This window comes from Aphelocoma coerulescens, chromosome 23 (genome assembly GCF_041296385.1).
Source record: "Aphelocoma coerulescens isolate FSJ_1873_10779 chromosome 23, UR_Acoe_1.0, whole genome shotgun sequence".
Classification (NCBI taxonomy): domain Eukaryota; kingdom Metazoa; phylum Chordata; class Aves; order Passeriformes; family Corvidae; genus Aphelocoma; species Aphelocoma coerulescens.
In genome coordinates, this window is record NC_091036.1 from 5,804,000 (window position 1) to 5,819,221 (window position 15,222).

Genomic DNA, 15,222 nt, shown 5'->3' on the forward strand with positions numbered 1-15,222 from the left:
TAGGAATCTGGGAAGCTGGAGGGGATCTGGGAACCAGGGAAGTTTGGGGCTGCTTGTGGGATCTTTTCTTAATTGTGGCATTTCTCTCTTCAAGCCCAACCTGCTTTTTCCAGGGTTAAAAAAAAAAAAAAAAAAAAAAAAAAAAAAAAGAGGGTTTTTTTCCCATTCCCCTCCTTCCCAGGATATCCATGGGGGTTGTGGGATGACTTTTTTGGGGGGGGAAAAGCTCAACTCAAACACAACAAAAAGTTTTCAAGCTGGCTTTAATCATCTTCACTTGCTGCCCCAATACTGTACATGCAGGTACAAGCCCATTAAAAGGTGAATAATTCAGATTTTTTTTTCCCCTCCCTTTTTTTTTTTTTTTTTGGAGGTTTTTTTTTTTTTTCTTTTTTTTTGGGAGGGGAAAGAAAACTTTAGGAATATTTTACAAAACAGAGCGTGCGCCCTCAGAGCCGTCGGTCCCGCAGATAGAAACCACAAAAATACAAGAGTTTGACATTTAAGAAAGGAGCACACACATAGAAAACAGGACAGGACACAGGTAGAAAATCACCATTTGCTCGTTGCTTAAATATTCCCACTCTTCTGTAGCCATCCCAAACCCATCCCCTTCTCTTGGATGTGGGACTGGAGCTCCGAGGATGCTCCAGTTCCCCCCATTCCCGGTGGTTTTTAAATTTTTTGGGGGAGGGTGGAGTTGTGAAATGGGAGGAATCTGTCATGAAACCGAAGTTCAGCACGAGGTTGGGGGGTGGTGGGGGCAGCGCTCCCATCCCAGCTCCCAGAAATCCAGAAATATCCAAGGAAAGTCCTTTCCTGGCTCTCCTTTCCCCCCTCATCCCCCTCCCTGCTGTCACCTCATTTAGTGCCAATTAACTCGTGGTTAATTGGGCTCTGACACCTCCTCAGTCTCACGGGGGTGATTCCTTTCCATGGGAATTTGGGGGGATTTGAGGCTGGAAAATCCGAGGGATTTCGGTGTCCTTGTGGGGTTTGGCACTTGCAGCCCTGTCCCTCCTTTCAGCCTCAGCTTCCAGGGGCTTGGAATTCCTGGCTGAGCTCTGGGAGCATCTCCTGGCCTTGAATCCCTCCTCATTCCCACCCTTTTATTCCCCCTCCAACTCTTTAGGGGGAAGCTGGCTTTGAAGATTCCTTATCGTGGATAAAATCCCGTTCATTTGGAACAGAAATCCAGATTTTTTCGGATGGGATCAACATTCCCAAACTCCACTTTGGCTGCTCCTAAAAATCCATTTGGGGCTTTCCCCTCACCCCGTTTTTATTTCCCTGCTGCTGCCAACCCAAATTCCAGGAGAAATTCCCAACCTGCTTCCCCCCAGAGCTGTTTTTAGGTGTAAACTTGAGGCATCAATGACAGATTCCGGAGCCCTGGATCATCCTGAACATTCCAGGTGCTCATTCCTGGGATTCATTCCGAGCTGGGGAGGAGGAGGAGGAGGACGACGGGATGGGGAAGATTCTCTCCTTTCACGGCATGAAAAGATCAAAGCCCTTTAAGAAATCAAGGCCACCAACTTCAAAGTGCTCTGAACATTCAGGAGGGGGGGAGCTGCTCCTTCCAGAGGCCCTCGGGATCGGGAATTCCTTCAGGATTTTCCCTGGGGTGGGAGAAAATTCCCTTTTTAGCCAGAGGGAGCTGGGATCCTGGAGGGAATGGGATCAGTGTCCCAGGAGAGGGACACCTTCCCTGCCTGCTCCAGAGGCTCCTTTTCCATCCAGGAGCTTTGGAGAGGGATTTGTGCCCTTTCCAAGGGCTCTGGAGAGGGATTTGTGCCCTTCCAAGGGCTCTGGAGAGGGATTTGTGCCCCTCCAAGGGCTCTGGAGAGGGATTTGTGCCCTTCCAAGGGCTCTGGAGAGGGATTTGTGCCCTTCCAAGGGCTCTGGAGAGGGATTTGTGCCCTTCCAAGGGCTATGGAGAGGGATTTGTGCCCCTCCAAGGGCTCTGGAAAGGGATTTGTGCCCTTCCAAGGGCTCTGGAGAGGGATTTGTGCCCTTCCAAGGGCTCTGGAGAGGGATTTGTGCCCCTCCAAGGGCTCTGGAGAGGGATTTGTGCCCTTCCAAGGGCTCTGGAGAGGGATTTGTGCCCTTCCAAGGGCTCTGGAAAGGGATTTGTGCCCCTCCAAGGGCTCTGGAGAGGGATTTGTCCCCCTCCAAGGGCTCTGGAAAAGGGATTTGTGCCCTTCCAAGGGCTCTGGAGAGGGATTTGTGCCCTTCCAAGGGCTCTGGAGAGGGATTTGTGCCCTTCTAAGGGCTATGGAAAGGGATTTGTGCCCTTCCAAGGGCTATGGAAAGGGATTTGTGCCCCTCCAAGGGCTATGGAAAGGGATTTGTCCCCCTCCAAGGGCTATGGAAAGGGATTTGTCCCCCTCCAAGGGCTCTGGAAAGGGATTTGTGCCCTTCCAAGGGCTCTGGAGAGGGATTTGTGCCCCTCCAAGAGCGGGAACAGCGCTGGATTTTGGAATGGAGCCCCTCGCCCACCCCTGGGAAGGTTTTGGGGGGCTCAGGGCAGCTCTGGAGGGGCTGATGGACAGAGGGGATGGAAAAGGGACACAGGGATCCCTCTGGATCATCCCGAGATTCCTTTGCCTTGGGCTCAAATCCCAAAGGGAGCAGGGTCGGGAGCGGGTGGGAGCCGCCCACCCCAATCATGGATTGCTTTTCATTCCACAGGGAAACAAACAAACCAAAAAAAAACCTGGATGTGGCCGAGTGCACAAGCTCTGGATCCTAAAGGAATGGAAAAAGAGGGAAAAGGGAAGGATCCAAGGAAAAGAAAAGGATGAGGTATAGCAACAACCGGAGCTCCAGCCGGGCACGGGCATCGCGGCAGCTCCAGGCCCTGGGGGAGCACTGGGATCTCCTGGATTCTCCCGGATTCTCTCGGATTCCTGGAGTCCATCCCGGTGTTCCTGAGGGATGCTCGGGGGTCCCACAGCGTGGAGGTTCCTCAGACACCCAGACCAACACTTGGGTCCTTGGCTGGAGACTTTTCCAAGTCTTTTTAAAGCCAAAATCTTCCTCAGGTGAGCGGGATTGTCCCACCCGGTCACGGAGTGACCCCCAGAATTCCAACCCTGTTATTTGGGATGCTTTATTTTCCCTAAAAAGTCTTTCCTGTTGTTTTTCAACTCCTAAAGGTGATTTTTGCACCTTTAACAAGCCAGCCAAGGACTGGGAGGGGGTTTCTCCATGAAAAAGAAATCCTGCCCCATCCCTGGAAGTGTCCCAGGATGGGGCTTGGAGCAGCCTCTGGAAGCTGGAATTCGATGGATTTTAAGGTCTTTCCCACCCAAACCAGTCTGGGATCCTGTGGAGCAGAGGGAAGACTTCCAGTTGGAACAGCTTTGCTACAAAAACATTGGAAAAGGCCGATGCAAACCCTGCTGTTCCTGCAGGGAATTCTCCAGATCCATCTGCAGCCGTGAAATCCCGAAGGAAAAGCAGGGAGAGCTCTTCCCATCCATGAGGAAAAAACACATTCAGGCTTTGGATTCAGCCTGGATGCCATTCCTTGACCTGCACAATTCCATATTTTCCAAACCTGTGGCCAGTCCCACACATTCCAGAGCTTTCCCTGTGTGCATTGTCCAGGCATTTCCCATCCATCCGGAAAGAAGCGTCCGAGTCAACTGGAAGAAAAATCTTCTGCCTGGAAAAACATCCCTGGCGCAGATTTTTTTAGGGAATTCCTTTGCATCAGGAAAAAGCGTTCCCGGCCCTGCCAGGGGTTTGTGAGTCCAGGTGGGAACTGTGGAATCTCATCCCATAAAAATGCAGATCCAGGCTGGAATTCCCAAGTCCTGAGGAATTCCTGCTCTGTTTGTAAGCAGGAGCTCCCAACTCCCACAGCAAAGGTTGGAGGAGCTGGGAAAGGTGCAGGGAATTTTTCCCACCCTCTCCGATGCTCTGTGGCAGCAGGTTCAGGGAATTGGTGCTGTATCCCACTGGATTTTGGGAAAGCTCCATCTAAACCTCTTCTCCCAGGTTTTCGGCGTGCCCTGATGGTGCTGAAACACGAGCTGGGTTCTGATCGATCCCAATTTCTTGGAAATTTTCACTGGACTTTGGCAAATCCAGCCCATTCCAGGCTGGTGGAAAACCAGGGATGACTCAGGCCTGGAATCTTGGAGTGTTTTCTGTGCTTTGTGTGAATTTTGTCAGCTTTCAGGGGATGTTTCAGCATCATTCCGAGGGGGTTTCTTTCGGTCAAATCCATCCTCGTGATTCCAGCTGGGGGTTTGGATTTCAGCCCTGGCAGTGTCGGGTGGGGGCTGCTCCTCTCTGCTGGGGGCTGGGTGTCAAAGGAGCTGCAAAACTGACTTAATTCCACATTCATTCCTCTTTCCAGGGAAAAATCTCTGGCAAATCCAATGGTTTGGATTTATTTCTTCTCTTGCTAGAAAGCAGAGGAAAGCATCAAAGAATTCCTTCCAGTGCAGCCACTTTTGCAAATCTCATTGCACATCAAAAATGCCCTTTGCGAGAAAATATTCCCCTGGAAAAATAACAAAAAAAACCAACCTTGGAGTGCAGGAATTTATCCTGGGATAAAGTTCCTTTTCTCGGGAGCTGGCACAGGGCAGAGTTTGGGATTTCTGGGTGTCTTGGCCGTGTTTTTCTCATCGTTTGAGGAAGGAAAACGTCTGCCACGAGGTTCGGGGGGGTTGAGAAATGAGGAGCTGATGTTGCAACCCCAACAGGGCACAATCCCGGCTCTCCCCCCAGTTTGGGTTTCCCACACCGGTTCAAGGTGGGTCACTCCTGCTGGGAAGTGAGTGGCAGCTCCTGGGGGGCTGCAAGGGAAGGAGGGAATGTTCTGTTGGATTTTGGTGTCGCTCCATGGTGCTTCCACTTCTCCAGGAGCAGGAGGACTCCTTGGGCTGCACTTTGTCCTTGTCACCCCCCCAAACTCATCCTCAGTGATCCACGAGCCCAAATCTTCAGGTTTTCCTCGCTCCCAGGTGGAATTTTCACCGGGATTTTTCCAGCAGAAACCCAGGGATGCTTTTGTTGGCCCTCGGGAGCGCGTGGTCGCCGCGTTCTGCCACTCGTCCCCCGCCTCTTCTCCCCGGCACGGCCGTGGGATGTTCCTGGAGCAGGGAAGCAGGAATGCAGCAGGCTGGGAATGTGGAGAGGGTGGGAAGCTGTGCCCACGCCGGGAGCAGAAGGTCCCTGCTCAGCTCCCTGCTCTGCCCACGCTCCTGCTCCGTGTGGGACAGTCCCAGCACTTCGGCAGATTTGGAGTTTTCCCGCTGGGATCGAGGTGGTGAAGGCAGAGGGAAGAGAGGAAAGCTTTTCCTTTTGGGATGCTTTCCCTCACGGAGAGTCAAAAATCCAGCACAGGCTCAGCCAGGCTGAGCCTCACGGAATTCTGTTTGCCACGATTCCGTCGGCCTCGTGGAATTGCTCCGTGCTCGGGAGGGAACATCCAGTCCGAGCTGTTGTTTGTTCCTGTTTCAGCATTTCGGGCACTGAGTTTGTTCCCCAAACCACTGGAAGTTCAGGGCATCCCACATTCCCAGGAGTCTCCATCCAGGAATTACAGCCTGTGATCCAACCAGCAGAGGAGGATTTCATCCTTCATCATCCTTCATCCTTCATCCTTCATCCTTCATCCTTCATCCTTCATCCTTCATCCTTCATCCTTCCTCATCCTTCATCCTTCACTGAACTTTTCTCCATCCCAGCTCAGCAGGACCCGGCCAATTCCCTTCTCGGTGGTTTGGAGTTGGCAAAGTCACGGCAGCAGCTCCGAGTCCCCGTCACGACGGCGCCGAAATTGTGCCGGTGCCGGGTGAATCGGCCACGGCACAGCCGAGTCCTGCCAGCCACGGGTGTGGGGTTGTGGAACCCCAAAGTTTCAGTTTGTAGACCCCCAGATTTGGGTTGTGGACTCCCAAGTTTGGGGATTTGTGGACCCCAAGATTTGGGGCTGTGGAACTTCGGGGTTATGGAACCCCAGGTTTGGGTTTGAGGACCCCCAGGTTGGGGGTTGGTGGGACTCCAGGTTTGGGTTGGAGGACCCCCAGGTTGGGGGTTATGGAACCCCAGGTTTGGGTTTGAGGACCCCCAGGTTGGGGGTTATGGAACCCCAGGTTTGGGTTTGTGGACCCCGAAGTTTGAGTTTGTGGACCCTCAGCTCTGGGGTTGTAGAAGCCCAGATTTGGTTGGTGGAACCCCAGATTTGGGGTTGTGGACCCCAACATTTGGATTTGTGAAGCCCCTGGTTTGGGTTTATGATTCCCCAGATTTGGGTTTGTTGACCCCAGATCTGGGTTTGTGAACCCCCAAGTTTGGGGTTGTGAACCTCCAGATCTGGGGAGATGAAACCCCAGGTTTGGGGTTGTGGATCCCAAGGCTTGGATTTGTGAACCCTCAGGTGTGGGGTTTTGATTCTCCAGATTTGGGGTTGTGAAATCCCAATTTGGGTTTGTGGAACCCCAGGTTTGGGTTGGTGAAACCCCAGGTTTGGGGGTTTGGACCCCAAGGTCTGGATTTGTGAACCCTCAGGTTTGGGTTTGTGGACCCCTGGGATTGGATTTATGATTCCCCAGATTTGGATTTGTGGACCCCAGATTTGGGGTTGAGGACTCTGAGATTTGATTTTATGGAGCCCCAGCTTTGGGGTTGGGTTTGTGGAGGGAACAGCTTCATCCCAACAAGTCTTTTCCTTCAGGTTTGGGTTTGTTCCTCTGTGGCTGAGCTGGTTCTTCATTCCCGGTGCCACCAGGAGAAGCCCAGGTGGGTTTGTTGTGCTCTGTGCATCGTGGAATTCCGTGTTTTGCCAAGAAATAATCCTATAAAAACCCCAGCCGTGCTGTGGGGTGCTTTGTGGTGAAGACTGAAGGTCAGAGCCAGCCCCATGAAATTCCCCATGAACCTCTTGTCCTCCTCCAGTCTCCAAAAACTCCTCATCTTTTGGTGTGTGTCGGGATTTTGTTCCTTCTCTTTTAGGAACTGATCCTTCAGGACAGTCATTGGATTTAGGAATATTTGATGAAGAAACCAAGAGTTTCTAGTGGTGTCTCCCCTGAGTAATTTCAGCAAATTTCAATAGGCACCTTCAAAAAAAGCTTCCGTAATTCCCGGGATTGCTACAAGAACTGGATCCCTCGGAGGGAACCAAAATGCTGCTTGGAAAAACAAACAAAACGGACGAACAAAAAAACCCCAAAAACGCTCATCCCACGAAGGAACTCCCGGTCCTTCGTCCGTGCCCCGAATTCCAGAGCTGCTCTTGAGATGTTCCCCTGGAGCGAGCCAGGGTTGGATTGGATTCCGCTCCTGCTTGGAATTCAAGTATCCAGGAGGGCATCCCAGATCTCCAGAAGGGCGGCCCAACCCTGAGGAGGGTGTCCCAGACCTCGAGGGGAGCATCCCAGAGCCTGGGAAAGGAATCCCAAACCTCGAGGAGGATGGCCCGGTCTGGAGGAGGAGGAGGAGGAGGAGATCCCAGCTCCAAGGAGGGCATCTCCAGGAGGGGATCCAAGATCTTGGGAAGGGCATCCCAGCCCTCAGGGAGGGTATCCCAAGCCCTGAGGAGGGAATCCCAGCCGTCAAGGACGGCATCCTACTCCAAGGAGGATATCTCAGACCCCAAGAAGGGCATCCCAAACCCTGGGAAGGGAATCCCAACCTCAAGGAGAGCATCCCAACCTCAAGGAGAGCATCCCAACCTCAAGGAGGGTTCATTCCAGACCTCGAGGAGAGCATCCCAACCCCGAGCAGAGCTTCCCAGACCCCGAGGAGGGACAGCCAGACCTCAAGGAGGACATCCCAACTCCAAGGAGAGCATTCCAGCCCTGCAGCTGGGAAGGAAGGGGCTGGGAAGCAGCCGATCCGCCAGGATCCCGGTATTCCCGCTCCGTTGGGTCGCCTTCTCCCGTCTCCCACGAGGCATTCCCAGAGTTTGTCCTTTGGGTCTGGTTTTGGCCGGACACGAGCGCGGTCAGCGGTGAGACACGAGGAGAAGCCGAGGGGACGCGAGCGCCCCTTTCCCTGTCCCCTCTTGCTTTGGCAATGGTCACAGGCTACATGCTCCCGGGAAAAGGGAAAAAAAAACAACCAAAAAACTCGGGAAATGGCCACCAAAAGTGCTGGGAAAGCGACCAAACGGGATGAGACTGGCAGATGTTCCCGGTCCATCCGGAGTTCTCTTGGATATTGCAGTGAGTGTGTTGTCAGCACGTGGCAAAGCTACATAAGAGAAGATGCTACATTCCTTGGGAAACAAAAGTAGTGCTGAGTCGGAATTGTTCTGAGTTCCGTGGGGGTTTTTCCCACTTTTTTCCTCAGAGGCAGGGAATGGGAGGAAAGGAACCTCGTCCTCAGCCGGACTGAGCTGCTCCCAGCGGGGTCGGGAGAGGAGCTGGGAGCTTCCAGGACGAGGTCTGGGAACAGTCTGGGATCGTTGGCAGTCGCAGCCCTCGGAGGGGATTTTTGCCTCTCCTTCCCCCCTGCCTCACACACGGCCCTCGCTCCCTCTCCCTGCCCAGAGAGGGCGTCCAGGGCGGATTTTTTGGGGGGAAGGAGATTGAAAATTAAAAAAAAAAGAAAACCAAAAAAAAAAAAAAAAAAAAAAAAAAGGGAAAAAAAAAAAGGATATTTACAGCTCTCTACAACCAGTTCTGCTCAGTCTCCTTGGATCTCTCCTTCCCAATCCCGGCCTCTACGGGCAGGAGGGGCTGGTGGAGCTCTCCAGGGAGGACTGGGAGAGGCGGCGGGTCAGGGGTCCGATGCTGGAGTCGGCCAGGGAGGAGGTTGGGAAGAGTTTGTACCAGCCCGAGACGGCGCTGGAGAGATCCAGCTCCTCCAGGATGATCTGGGCCATCCCCATGAAGCACTTGTGGTCCATGCGCCCGTAATCGCCCCAGACAATCACCTGCGGGCAGGGAAGGGGTTAATGGAGCTGGGTGGGAATTCCAGGGAAATCTTGGCAAACTCGGCATGCCCGGATGGAGAAACCGGGAAAAAAGCCCTGCTGTGGTCGGGGTTGGGAAGGTGTGAAGGGTGCAGGGAGGGCTCTGGGGATCCCGGTCCTTGGTCCCCTCACCCGATGAGGGTGGGGAGGCCCTGGCACAGGGCGTTCCAGATCCCAAAGACAGCATCCCAGACCTTGAGGAGAGCATCCCTGACCTCAAGGAGAACATCCCAGACCTTGAGGAGAGCATCCCTGACCTCAAGGAGAACATCCCAGACCTTGAGGAGAGCATCCCTGACCTCAAGGAGAATACCCCAACCCTGAGGAGAGCATCCCTGACCTCAAAGAGAACATCCCAGACCTTGAGGAGAGCATCCCTGACCTCAAGGAGAATACCCCAACCCTGAGGAGAGCATCCCTGACCTCAAAGAGAACATCCCAGACCTTGAGGAGAGCATTCCTGACCTCAAGAAGAACACCCCAGCCCTGAGGAGAGCATCCCAACCCCAAGCAGAACATCCCAGATCTTGAGGAGAACATCCCAGACCTCAAGGAGAGCATCCCAACCTCAAGGAGAGCATCCCAACCCCGAGGAGAGCATCCCAACCTCAAGGAGAGCACCCCAACCCCAAGGAGAGCATCCCAACCTCAAGGAGAGCACCCCAACCCCAAGGAGAGCATCCCAACCTCAAGGAGAGCACCCCAACCCCAAGGAGAGCATCCCAACCTCAAGGAGAGCACCCCAACCCCGAGGAGAGCACCCCAACCCCGAGGAGAGCACCCCAACCCCGAGGAGAACATCCCAGACCTTGAGGAGAGCATTCCTGACCTCAAAGAGAACATCCCAAACCTCGAGGAGAACACCCCAACCCCGAGGAGAACACCCCAACCCCAAGCAGGTCATCCCAGACCTCAAGGAGAACATCCCAGACCTCACAGAGAGCATCCCAGACCTCACAGAGGACATCCCAGCTCCAAGGAGGACATCCCAGCCCAGAGAAGCTGTGGGTGCCCCATCCCTGGAAGTGTCCAAGGAAAGGTTGGACGGGGCTTGGAGCCACCTGGGATAGGGGAAGGTGTCCCTGCCCACCTGCAGGACTTTGCCCTGGGGACTCTCCTCGAAGAGCAGCGGCTGCTGGTACGAGGGGTCGCAGGTTTTCTTCACCACCTTGGTCTTCTTCTTGGCCAGGCAGACGCCGTTCTCCAGCAGGTAAACCTTCACGTAGGTGGCTGCCGTGGGAAACCGGGAGAAACGGGGACGTGGAGCAGGATCCTGGGGTGATCCCGGCACGGCACCCGCCCCCCTCCATCCCTGACCCCTCCCTCCACAGCCACCTACCCGGGATGCACTTGGAGCCCATCTTTGGGATGAGTCCCCGCGCCTGGATCACGTCCACCTCCAGCTGCCCGTTGCGGTCAGCCATGCCGACGTGGACATCGCCTGGAAGCGAGGAGACACCTTCAGGGCCATCCCTGATGGTCACCTCCCCCTGGGGACAACCACAGCCGCCTGTCCTCACCATGGGTGGGATCGTCCTCTCCAGGGGACACCACTGTCCTCACCCCCAGCGTCCCACCGGGTGCCTGATTTGTTGGGAATTAGGGGCTCAGTGGATGGGAAGGAGCTTGGATTGAGCAGCAAGGAGAGATCGGGGTGGGAGCCCCTCCTCCCCATCAGCTCCATCCCTCTCATTGGGATTTTATCCCTCGTGATGGGAAAAAGGCTGGGATTTACCCAGGCTGGGCCTTGGCCGGGTGATTCCGCAGAAAAAGGAGAGGAGGGATCAGGGGCCAGGAACTCAGATGGGTCCAACCACCCCTTTCCCCTTTCCCCTTTCCCCTTTCCCCTTTCCCCTTTCCCCTTTCCCCTTTCCCCTTTCCCCTTTCCCCTTTCCCCTTTCCCCTTTCCTTTCCCTGAGCAGCTCTTCCCATTCCCGGCATCTCCAGCCCCAGCAGGATCTGGGGTGGACACCTCGGTGTCTGTCCCCAGCTGGGGACACGCTGCTGCTGGCTGGGAATTCAGACTTAGGGTGCAACTTTTGATCCCCATTTGGGATTTCAAAGGGAAAAGCGGGACAAAAGGTGGGGGTTTTGGTTCCAGGGTGCTTGGAAAAGGAAGCCTCAGGAAAAGGAAGCCTCAGGAAAAGGAAGCCCCAGGGAAAAGCGGAGCTGCCGCTTCTCAGGGATGCCCTGCCCTGATCCCTGCACGCTCCCCCGTGTGGGGCACAACATTCCCAAGCCATGCCCGGACCGGGATGTGCTGGGATGGAGCCCTGGGAAGAACCACGCGGCCTCTTCCCCTCCCTTCCCTCCCTCCGGAGCCCCCCGGGCGCTGTCCCTGCTCACCCATCGGGGGGGTTGCCAGGGTCTGCCGCCCCACGAGCTGCCCCGGCCCCAGCCCGTCGAGGAAATCGCTGAACTGGCTCTCCGCGCCCAGCCGGGTGGTGGGGAAGATGAACCTGCAAAGGATTTTCATGGAGCATCCCTCTGGACACCCCGGGAAGGATCCCGGCGCCGTTCCCAATCCCTGCCCGGTTCCTTACGTGCCGTCGGAGCTGTTGCTGTTGGTGCTGCCGTCCGTGGATTCCCGGCTGCCCTGCCGGGTCACCCTGGTCCTCATCTCCACGGCGATCCCGGTCTCGGTGCTCCTGCGGATGGTGCTGCGCAGCTTTTTGGGGCCTCCCTCTGGAATTGGAGACGGGATCGGCTCCGGCTCCTGCCCTCCAGCCCTTCCCTGCCTTCCTGTCTCCCCGTTTTCCAGCCGCGCATCATTCCCGGGGAGCTGTGCACCGTTCCCCGGGTGAATTCCCACGGGATCCCACCCGGACACACCCAGGTGCGGCAGGAGAGGAGAGCCACGGGCTGGCCCCGTGGCCCCACCCGCCACCGTGCTCTGCTCCCATGTCACCGTGGCTTTGGGGTGGCTGAGAGTCCCCCCTGCACCCGAGACCTGCCCCAGTCACCCCACAAGTGCTGGCAGCGTCCCTTGGCCTCCAAAATCCCCCTGTCCCCGTGCCAGGGGGGACAGCAACCCTCAAAGCGTGGGCACAGCCCCAAACACCGCCTGATGCCCCCTTGGCCTCCAAAATCCCCCTGTCCCCGTGCCAGAGGGGACAGCAACCCCCAAAGCGTGGGCACAGCCCCCAACACCGCCTGATGCCCCCTTGGCCTCCAAACTCGCCCTGTCCCCGTGCCAGAGGGGACGGCAATCCCCAAAGCGTGGGCACAGCCCCAAACACCGCCTGATCCCCCCTTTCCTCCACCCCACGTGTCCCGGGTGGCGGCAGATGGCAGCGGGAGGAGGGTGGCACAAAGTGGCCACCCCTGGCACCGTCCCCGGCCCCCGCCGTGTGCCCATGTGTCCGTGGTGGCATCGCCACCTTTGTCCTGCTCCTTCGGGGCTGTCCCCACGGAAGGGTTTGGAACAGGGAGCATCCCGGCCCTGCCATGCCAGGTGCGGTTGTGCTTTTTGGGGGGGTGGGAGGAATTTAACCCCTTCAGAGCCACTTCTCGGATGGCGGGAGGGCTGCAGGTTAACTCTTCCTTTCCCAGATTATGGAATGCCAGGGGTAGAAAGCAAGAAGCGGGGAAAAGCCTGCGCTCAAAGGAGCTTTGTGCTTCCCCCGCCCCTTGAACAGCTATTTTAAAGCATTTAAATATTTAAATATTTAAATATTTAAATATTTCCTAGAGTGTCCTTTCTCCAAGCTCCTGCCCGCAGCCAGGACTGGGAGTTACTGGTGAGGGGGACACCGAGGTTGGGCAGAGCTCCAGCGACATCCTCACCTCGGGTCGGCAAATTTGGCACCTGGAGAAGTGCTGGAGTGGGGTTAAAATGCGATTTTTTAGGTGGCCTTTTTTGGGTGTCGTTTTTGACGTGCATTTTTTGGGGTGTCATTTTTAGGGGGTTTTTTTTAGGTGTCATTTTTGGTGTCGGTTTTTAGGTGTCATTTTTAGGCATCTTTTTTAGATGCCTCCATCGCACGCAGGCAACCAAAGCAAGGGGGGTGGGCACCTAAAAACCGAGGTTAGGGGGATAAAAAGGGGGGTTTTAAGTGGCTTTTTTAAGTTTCATTTTTGGGGTGTCATTTTTGGGTGTCATTTTTTTGGGTTTCATTTTTAGGTGTCATTTTTTACGTGTATTTTTGGGGGGAGGTTTCATTTTTAGGTGTATTTGGGGGGGGTTCGTTTTTAGGTGTCATTTTTAGCTGTCCTCTCGGTGTATTTTTTTTAGGGTGCCATTTTTAGGGCCCATTTTTAGGAACCATTTTTAGGGGGCCATTTTTAGGGTGCTGTTTTTAGGGGGCCATTTTTAGGGCCCATTTTTAGGAACCATTTTTAGGGGCCCTTTTTCAGGGCCCATTTTTAGGAACCATTTTTAGGGGCCCTTTTTCAGGGCCCATTTTTAGGAGCCATTTTTAGGGGCCAGTTTTAGGGTGCCATTTTTAGGGTGCTCTTTTTAGGGCGCCATTTTTAGGGCCCATTTTTAGGCACCATTTTTAGGGGCCATTTTTAGGCGCTATTTTTAGGGGGCCATTTTTAGGAGCCATTTTTAGGAGCCATTTTTAGGAGCCATTTTTGGGTGCCATTTTTAGGAGCCATTTTTAGGCGCCATTTTTAGGGCGCCATTTTTAGGGGCCATTTTTAGGGTGCCATTTTTAGGGTGCCAGTTTTAGGGTGCCATTTTTAGGGCACCATTTTTGGGAGCCATTTTTAGGGGCTATTTTTAGGAGTCATTTTTAGGGCCCATTTTTAGGCACCATTTTTAGGGGCCATTTTTAGGCGCCATTTTTAGGGGCCATTTTTAGGGGCCATTTTAAGGGGGCAATTTTTAGGAGCCATTTTTAGGGCTATTTTTAGGGGGCCATTTTTAGGGGCCATTTTTAGGGTGCCATTTTTAGGCGCCATTTTTAGGGGCTATTTTTAGGAGCCATTTTTAGGGGCCATTTTTAGGTGCCATTTTTAGGTGCCATTTTTAGGGGCCATTTTTAGGGCGCCAGTTTTAGGGCGCCAGTTTTAGGGCGCCAGTTTTAGAGGCCATTTTAAGGGTGCCATTTTTAGGCGCCATTTTTTGGGGGCACCATTTTTTGGCCTCTATCACAGGCAACCAAAGCACAAGGGGTGGGCACCTAAACCCCAAGGTAGGCATCAGGGTGGCCTCTCACCGGTCTGGTTGAGCTGCAGGGTGCTCTTGCTCCACTGGGACAACCCCACAATCGCCACCATCTTGGCGCCCAGGCTGGAGCGTCGCTTCTTGCTGGCGGTGAGGGTGACGGAGTCGGCGCTGCCGCGCGCGCTCTTCTCCAGGTTGTACATCTCGCCGCTGATGCTGGAGCTGCGCACCACATTCCGGGCGGATGAGGAGCTGGCATCCCCGTTGAACATGGTCAGCGCGCCCGCCGGCACCGGCACCGGCTCTGCTGCCCGGGATCAGCTGCGGGAACAAAGCGGGGACGCGTTGGGCACTGAGGGGTGGCAGCGGTTGTGGCACCGCTGTCGCATCCCCGCAGGGATGGGCGGTCCCCTCAAAGTGTTCACAAATCTGGGAAATTCAGGTGGCACCAGGCACAGAGAGCTGGGAATCAGGGAAAGGTTCTTCCCCCAGAGGGTGCTGGGCACTGCCCGGGCTCCCCAGGGAATGGGCACGGCCCTGAGGCTGCCAGAGCTCTGGGATTGCTGGACAACGCTCCCAGGGGTGCACAGGGTGGGATTGTTGGGGTGTCTGTGCAGGGCATGGGGTTGGACTGCATGATCCCTGGGGATTCCTTTCATCTCAGTTTATTCCAAGATTTTTTTCCCACCCATGAGAGCAGGACCCCCCGGGGGAACACCCAGCCCTGCCTCAGCTCCCTGTAGGACCTGGACACAGCCAGGAGACACCAGGGTGGGCAGAAGGCTCTGAGTGTCACCAACCTGTGCAGCCAGGGACAAGGGGACAGCCCCATCCACCCCTGACGGTGTCCAAAATCTCATCCAGCCAAGTTTTCCCTGCACATCCCCTTCTCCAAACCGTGTCCAGGTCAGCCTGCTCCAGGTGATTCCACCCCGGGATGGGAATCCCTGGAGCAGAGAGTGCACTGGAGGTGGATGCCAGACCTCCCGCACGGCCCTGCTGCCTTCCCTTGCCCATGAATATTTAAACTCCAGCGGGATGGAGCATCCATCTTCCAGGGAAAGGTGAATTATTAACTGCAGGCCAAGCGAAGCCACTTTGTGATAATGGAGGGAGGCAGCGCCTGGAAAAATGTTTCCCTTTCAGGAGAGAGGGATGGGCACGA

The 15,222-nt window shown here is 55.0% G+C and overlaps 1 protein-coding gene across 1 annotated transcript; it reads right to left on the bottom strand.

Annotated features, from left to right (window-relative positions):
- Positions 1-8,692: 8,692 nt before the first annotated feature.
- RIMS3 (regulating synaptic membrane exocytosis 3) lies at positions 8,693-14,329 on the bottom strand. The gene is made up of 6 exons (XM_068994386.1): positions 14,110-14,329; positions 11,488-11,629; positions 11,291-11,403; positions 10,284-10,385; positions 10,035-10,174; positions 8,693-8,905 (listed from the first exon to the last, which is right to left on the bottom strand). Exons 1-6 carry the CDS (start codon positions 14,327-14,329, stop codon positions 8,693-8,695), a joined length of 930 nt encoding a protein of 309 aa, XP_068850487.1.
- Positions 14,330-15,222: the final 893 nt, after the last annotated feature.